At 46.2% G+C, this 8,126-nt stretch overlaps 1 protein-coding gene across 1 annotated transcript in view; it reads left to right on the plus strand.

Moving 5' to 3' along the window:
• The window catches only part of LOC144893207 (kinesin-like protein KIF13A), a 64,969-nt gene extending 57,094 nt beyond the window's left edge, over window positions 1–7,875 (plus strand). The window contains exon 4 of the mRNA XM_078782868.1: window positions 7,603–7,875. Within this exon, the coding sequence (XP_078638994.1) occupies window positions 7,603–7,824 (222 nt within the window). The 3' untranslated portion in view covers window positions 7,825–7,875. The remainder of the gene's footprint in view (window positions 1–7,602) is intronic.
• Window positions 7,876–8,126: the final 251 nt, after the last annotated feature.

Genomic DNA, 8,126 nt, shown 5'->3' on the forward strand with positions numbered 1-8,126 from the left:
TTTCTTCCTGCCCTCCCAATTTCTGAAATTCTGAGCTGTATCAATTTCCGAGCTGTATCTCTGAGCCGGACGGGACTTTTGGAAATGAAATTTTGCATCGATAATGTAAATATAAAGTTCACAGGGCTTTGACATCATTTTTGACCTTCACATAATTTATGGTCATGACCCAATTATCCACATTTTAACATTTTTCACCGTAACTGGACTAAGCTTTGTCCAATCAGAATGAATTTGCCACCTCTAGATAGCCTAGAATATATTGCATTTGAACTTGACATCATGATCCTCCAGGTTGAAGGTTAAAGGTCAAATGGCGGTCTGACCACATAACGTGTTTTTTGTCATCGCTCAATTTTTCCAATGCAGAATCCCAAAGAGCACTTGACCTTCCAAGATGTTCTTGCATCATAATAGCGTACCTGCATTGAAATTGTGCACCTGATATTTGATTAGTGTCCTTGACCTACCTTTGAGTCCGCTTCCGGTCCCTCGAGCGACGGGGCTTGCTTTGATCTCTCCACGGCATCAAAGTTTGAGTGTTTTCCCGTTCGTTTCTTTGTCAAATTTCCACTGCGTATTTTGTTGTGTATGTGTTATTGTGTTTCTATTTGGTTTTGGTTTTGTAGTTGTTGCAAATTTGTGTGTAATTAGTCGTTTCTTTGTCCGCGCCTCGTGCGCGGCCTGGTGTCTCGTGCGGCCTCCTCGTCTCGACTTGTGCCCCGCCCCCTATATCTCGTTTGTTCTTTCACCTCTGCTCCTGCTTTCTCAAATCCACGTTCTCACTTAGAGACTTTTCCCAGATTGTTTTCATGGTTTTGTTGAAATATTTCTTTAAATATGTTTAAACCGCAGCGGTGATCCCCCCCCCCCCCCCCCCCCAGGATTTCCATGTTTTAAACGTTTCCCAGTGTGTACCCTGGATAAGAGTAGGTACGCCTTGTCCCTGCGTGTCGTAGGAGGCGACTAGGTGGGTTGGCGTCAGGAAGGGCATCCGGCCATAAAGGGCATTGCCTCAAAAAGAGAACCATGACAATTGCAACTACATGTGGGCAGGGTACAGCCCGAAGTGGAGATCGGTTTCTGAGGTTTGGGGCGTGGAGTGTGGGGACGATGACGGGGAGATCGGGGGAAGTGGTGGGGGTGTTGGTCGGGGGAGGAGTGGACATGTGTTGTGTGCAGGAGACGGGATGGAGGGGAGGTGGTGTGGGGGTGGTGGGGGGTGGGCAGGGACAGGGATGCGGGTTTGTGTGGCAGGGGTGCCTGGAGGGCGTGGATGGTGTTGGTGTCCTGTTTTCTGGGGAGTTTGTGGACGGTGTGGTGAGTGTGACTGGAGTGAGTGGTAGGTTGGTGATGGTGAAAATGATGATTGGGGGGCTCTTGGTGAACGTCATCTCGGGGTGTGCTCCGCGGGTTGGTCGGAGCGATGGGGAGGGGGACAGGTTCTGGTGTGCGATGGAGAGGCTGATGGAAGGCGTGGGGGATGGGGAGGTTGTTGTGGTGGGAGGGGACCTGGGTGGACATGTGGGAAGGAGTGTGGATGGTTTTGAGGGAGTTCATGGGGGTTGCGGATATGGTGTGAGAGGTGGAGAGGGTGGGAGGATTTTGGGGTTTGCTGATGGAGCTGATTTGTTGGTTTGTAGTGCTCGGTTCCAGGGAGAGGATAGTAAGCTTGTTGCATGCACGTCGGGTGGGTCGACGACAACCGTTGACTACCTGATGGTGCGTGGGCGAGATGGGGGGCACCTCCGGGACACGGGGGTGGTCCCGGGGGAGGGGGCTGTTTCGCAGCACCACTTGGTTGTCTGCGACGTAGGGGTGAGGGGTGCGGGGAGAGCTCGGCGGGTGGGGTGCCAACCGGGAGTGAAGGTGTGGAGGTTGAAGGAGGTGACGGTGGGGGAGGCATTGAAAGAGAGGCTGAGTAGGGTCGAGGATGATGTGGTTGAGCTTGAAAGTGGTTGGATGTCAATGAAAGCTAGTCTGTTGGGAGCCGTTGGTGAGGTATGTGGATGGACAAAAGGACCACCGAGGCACTCGGAAACATGGTGGTGGGATGTTGAAGTTGGAAAGAGGATTGACGAGAAGAGGAAGAAGTTCAAAGAGTGGCAGAAGGCGAAGGGTACGGGAGCAGAAACAGCAGAGCATGAAAGTTATAAGGCAGCCAGGAAGGCTGCAAAGAAAGAGGTAGCAAAGGCGCAGGAGGCATGTAGGAAAATGTTCGGAGAACGCTTGGATTCGGAAGAGGGTCAGAAAGCAGTATTCAGGATTGCAAAGCACATAGCGAAAGAGAGGTGTGATGTGATGGGGGTGAGTTGCTTGAAGGATGAAGTGGGACAAATCGTTGTCGACCCAGATGCAATTAAAGGAAGATGGAAAAGATATATGGAAATGCTGTTGAATACAGAGAATGAATGGGATGGCAACATAGAGAGTAACCCAGTTTTAGGACCGGCAGAGAAGATAACTGAGAAGGAAGTTGAGGAAGCGATAAAAGCAATGAAGAGTGGAAAAGCAGGAGGGCCGACGGGAGTTGTGGGAGATATGTTGAAGGCAGCAGGAAGTTGGGGTGTGAAGAGAATGACAGAGATCTGTAATCTGGTGGTGAAAGAAGGCCGCATTCCAGTGGATTGGGAACTGAGTACCCTCGTCCCTCTATACAAGGGGAAAGGTGACCCTCTGGAGTGTGGCTCGTACCGAGCGATAAAGTTATTGGAGCATGGAATGAAGGTATTGGAAAGGGTGTTGGAAAGGAGGATAAGGAAGAAAGTGAAGATCGACGAAATGCAGTTTGGATTTATGCCAGGAAGAGGAACGACAGATGCGCTTTTCATTGTGAGGCAGTTGCAGGAGAAGTACATGGATAAGAGGAAGAAGTTGTTTTTTGGGTTTGTTGATCTGGAGAAAGCATTCGATAGGGTTCCACGCAAAGTATTGACATGGGCATTGAGGAAGTTAGGAGTGGAGGAATGGTTGATCAGAGTAGTGATGGCAATGTACAAAAGAGCACGCACAGCTGTAAGGACGAAGGACGGGAACAGTGGTGAGTTTGAGGTGAAGGTGGGAGTGCATCAGGGGTCGGTACTAAGTCCACTACTATTTGTAGCTGTGATGGAGGTGCTGGCTCAGAACGTAAAGGAGGGTTTACCGTGGGAGTTGTTGTATGCAGATGATCTGGTGTTGATTGCGGAAAGTATGGATGGACTGAAGGAAAAGATGAACAAGTGGAAGGAATGTATGGAGACAAATGGTCTGAAGGTGAATATCGGAAAGACAAAGGTGATGGCAAGTGGTAAAGCATGTGGTGAGGTGGAAAGAACTGGGAAGTGGCCGTGTGCTGTGTGCAGGAAGGGTGTCGGAGTGAACTCCATTCAGTGTACAATGTGCGCTGAGTGGGTTCATCAAAAATGTAGTGGTCTGAGAGGGTCATTAACCAGTGTGGCAGCTACATTCAAATGTAAGGTGTGCGCAGAGGGAGCTGCAGATGGAGGAAATGTTGAGTTGGATCTTGGAGATGGCGTGAAGCTGGAAGGTGTGAAAACATTTTGCTACCTCGGAGACATGCTGAATGGAGAAAGTGGATCAGACTCGGCAACGGTTGCTCGAGTGAGATGTGCATGGAAGAAGTTTCGGGAACTGAGTGGCGTGCTGATGAGGAGGAGAGTGTCGCTGAAGCTGAAGGGCAAGGTGTATGCTGCATGTGTGAGAAGTGTTATGATTTATGGGAGCGAGACATGGGTAATGAACGTAGAGCAGCAACGAAGGCTGGAAAGGGTGGAAATGCGAATGGTTCGATGGATGTGCGGAGTATCGTTGAGAGAGAGGAGGACAAATGATGAATTGTGAAAGATGATGGGAATATTGCCTGTGATTGATGCTGTGAAGAGGAACAGGTTGAGATGGTTTGGTCATGTATTGAGGAAGGATGAAAGTGACTGGTTGAGAAGAGTGATGGAAGTTAATGTAGAAGGAAGTAGAGGACGGGGAAGACCGAGAAAGACTTGGCTAAAGATGGTGGAAGAAGAAATGCGGGCAAGGGGGTTAACAAGGAGAGATGCAGAAAATAGGGCAAAATGGAGAAGATTGTCATGGGGACCGCAAGGCTAACCCCCGCTCTAGCAGGGAAAATTGCCTTAAAATGCATGTTGTCTACGGGTTACATTGCAGTACTATTTAAGTCAAACTGCGAATAAATTTCGATTTTCCCCAAATATGCCTAATCGATGCAACCTTGGTGGTCATAGTAATACAAACTGACATCGTTTCATGCTACACCAATGGCCAAAATACCCTAAGTTTGCCTGAAATTGGACACGGTTTGGCCGAAATACCCGAATGTGTATTGGGCCCACAATAAGTTCGCTTTTGTGCTTGGAACACTTTACAGAACACTCTTATGAACCAAGAGAGATGGCTAAGGATTTTGTGATTAGCTGCCACGATTGAGAGAGGATGCCATCCCCATGATTAAGCGGAAGAAACAGCCATCACTCGAAATTGTAAGACGATCCAGCACCACACCCACTTCCGCCATCCGCCCCCCCCCCCCCCACAAGCCCCATCAGCCATCACCCGCAGTCTCCCACAATACCCACCACCACCTCACATCCCCTCTCCCTTTCCACCATCCTCCCAGAAGTCCCCATCAACCATCACCCTAGAACAATAGCCACCACTACCCCACCCCTCTCTTCCCCCTGGCACTACTACTCCCTCCACGGGAGTGGGGAGATCGACATGACACAACACAACACAGCACAGACACGGCACGATACAGCATGGAAACGGCATGACATCACACGGGCATGGTATGACACACACGGACACGGCATGACCACAGGCACAAATATCGTACCTGGAAAGCAGGAAACAGGATGAACCTGTAACATACAAGACAACTGGTCAGCCTGCGACGGTGGAACAAAGCATTTGTCACCCATTTTGTCGGCGGTGTCCAAGTGTGCCTGGGCTGTGTCAGCTGTCGGTCGATGATGGGTATTTCTGCTGAGGTCATATAACTGATTCATAAATTAATACAAAATCCCTTATAAACTGTCAATTGAAATGAAAAACAAAACCTACCAATCTGTAGTGAACATACCACCGGCGTTTTCATCTTCACTAACACCTCCATTGTCACCATCTTTGTCTGAATCGCTCACTTAAGCCTCGAAAGGTTCACTTCACTAACACCTCCATAATTCCCCTGAAAGCATTTCCATCACTAATTTTGCCTCCAGTCGTTTCTTCAAAATTCCACTGATCAGCTTCAACATACTGAGAACCTTCAGAGTTGCTAATGACGGAGGAATCAGTATTGGAATCCGAGTTCGACATGCACTGTTTCTCTGTGTAAGCCGCCATTAGGGTGAAGGTGGATTCTGAGTGTGACGTCACTTGTCAGACAGCTTCGACCAATATTTTTGGGTTATGGGGACAGAGCAGACAAAAGCACCAATCTTTCTCCAGGTGCTTGTTAGACCTATAGCTTTAATTTTTTGATAGGTCCCATTATGCTAATTTATGCAAATTACATGTATTTATTAGTACCGGTCATTGAAATTGTAACTTACAAGGTCAAAAACTGTATGTAGGCAATACTTTTTGCCTGTGTGTAATCACTTCTCTAAATCATTATTAAATTAAACTGTCTGAGGTTATATTTCATGATTATAATGTTAATTTATGTAAATTACATGCATTTTTCATGTATTTATAGGTATTTTCTTCAAAGTGTAAATTACCAGCTCTAAACTTAATGCAGTGAAATTTTTTCTGGGTGTTTAACATAAATGATTTAATTCTCTGTTAAAATCAATTCCCTTTGGCTACATATTTATGTTAATTTATGCAAATTATTCATTTCTCATAGAAAGATGCCAGTGTGCATGTAGTACTATAAAACACCTTTAGACAAACTCGCTTAGTAAAACAAATATCCCAACAGTGTTGAATTGACTTTCGGATCTCCCAACATAGACTTCAGGTAAAGTAATATTGCTCAACTCTGTGCGTTGCCTCTCCCCCAAACGTCCTCTCAAATTAGTTAGTACATGTAGCACAGCATCCCTACCCTACACTGGACTTCGACAACAGTCATTTCAAGCGAATAGAGCTTTTCACTTTTGTTCTCTGTGACAAGACCAGCCAGCTGAGCTCTGCGAACGATGCCCGCAAGGAGATGTTCTGCCAGGAATCCATCATGCCACCGACTCAGGATGCCTTACTGCGGCACTTGGAGCGGACTGTGTATCAGGCTGGGATCCGGAGCACCAGTCATCTGAATCAGCAACAGACGCCAACCCCATGTCATGGCGCTGGACATTGGACAAAGACAGCCGGTCTTGTCTTCCAGTTTGGACCACTCTACCTATTGCCTCCAAAGCCTGCAATGAACTAGTCCAGTGTGGCTGCAAGAGCACGAGAGGCCGCATTGGCAGATGTGCTCATAAGAAGGCCGGATGGAGGTGCACCGAGCTTTGTGGGGTCCGCAAGTGTGAAAAGTAGATTTCCAGAAGGCATATCAATTTGATTTTCAGTTTTTATCCTCCATGTGTAGGTTTAAGCTGCCAATCTTCGAGCTATGATCCACATTTTCTTTATCAGTAATGCATGTTATTATCAGATGAGTGATATCATATCACTTGATATTGAAACATCAGCGAAATACGAGACATTTACATTACATTTGCATAAATTTACATTAAAATTACATTTTTATTTAACTGATCTTAAAGCAAAGCTTGCAATATGAATTATCTGAATAGAACAAACATATCCAGTCGAAAAAAAGAAAAGCTCACAATTAAATCATTCCAATTAAGTTGAAAATGCAATTAAATGCCCACATTTGCATAAATTACCATAAAACTCATGGAAGGCATTCATCAATTCATCCTTAACATTGCAATATTATTTACCTGGGCCAAACACGTATATACACACAAAAAAAAAGAAGCTACCTATTAATTTAGTGTTGAAATACCAGAGAATGTGCTTAAAATGCATATAATTTGCATAAAGTATCATTTTAATCATAGTAATCAATGACAGAATTTGTGACACATATTATAATATTAATGCTGTTGATATATAAATGACACCCAGGAAAAAAATTGGTACTTTTGTCCGTTCTGTCCCCATAACTCAGTTCAACTGCCTGACGACACTGAGCGGTACAGGTAACCTATATTGGCCCTTGGACTACCTGGCGAAATCGAAGATCCACACGAGGGCTTTTTTCGAAACTTTGTGATTGAGAAAAATTAATAACCCCTCAAATTAGACCAGGATTCATGATTTTGAATGGAAATTTGCGTTTGGGTTCCTCTTTAAGCATCTAACCCTGAACTTGGTTTGAATATTCTTGAAGGATTTTGTTATCAGGTAGACTTAGACTGAAAACAATTTATGTTTAGTTGTCCATGGTATGTTGAAAACATGGGGCTATGTCGACCAAATCAAAGTCTGCAGACTATACACAAACTCCACTTTGCACACCTGTGAAATGTAAGAGGATATCATTGGTATGTTGGAGGTTATTACAGGTACGGTTGGTGCCGTTCATTTTGTACCTATGGTATCTGCCTGGGTGTGTGAGAGCAGAACGGGAAAGTGTTCTGCCGCCGTACCGTGTGCGAGTGTGAAAACCCCAATGTCGAACGATCCTGCTGTCCGGAGTGTGACGGGCATCTTGCCAAGCAATGCCACCAGCCTGGCACCGCACGTCCTCACCGCAGTGGCGAGATCTGGCTCTCTGGGTGCCAGCGTTGTCACTGCCTGGTGAGTCAACTTTTACCCTTCAATAATAATCACGTACATGTCTAGGTTTCTAATTGTAGGAACGTTGTTGCATATCAATATGCATGTGTGATCAATCTTATTGTTACAATGATGTTTTTTTCATGAATACTGTTCTTCATACTCTATCCGTGCACAGCCTTGTGTTGGCTTAGCGGCTACGGTGCTGGGTTGGGATCCTAGGATCCTGGGTTCGAATCCCGGTCATCACTGAATTAACGCCAGGGGGGTTGACTCAGCCTGTCATCCTTCAGAGGTCGGCAAATTGAGTGCCAGTTCACTGGTAAGTCCCTGTGTGTCGCAAGAGGCGACTAACAGGGTTAGCGGCA

Source organism: Myxine glutinosa, chromosome 8 (genome assembly GCF_964187855.1).
Source record: "Myxine glutinosa chromosome 8, kmMyxGlut1.1, whole genome shotgun sequence".
Taxonomy (NCBI): domain Eukaryota; kingdom Metazoa; phylum Chordata; class Myxini; order Myxiniformes; family Myxinidae; genus Myxine; species Myxine glutinosa.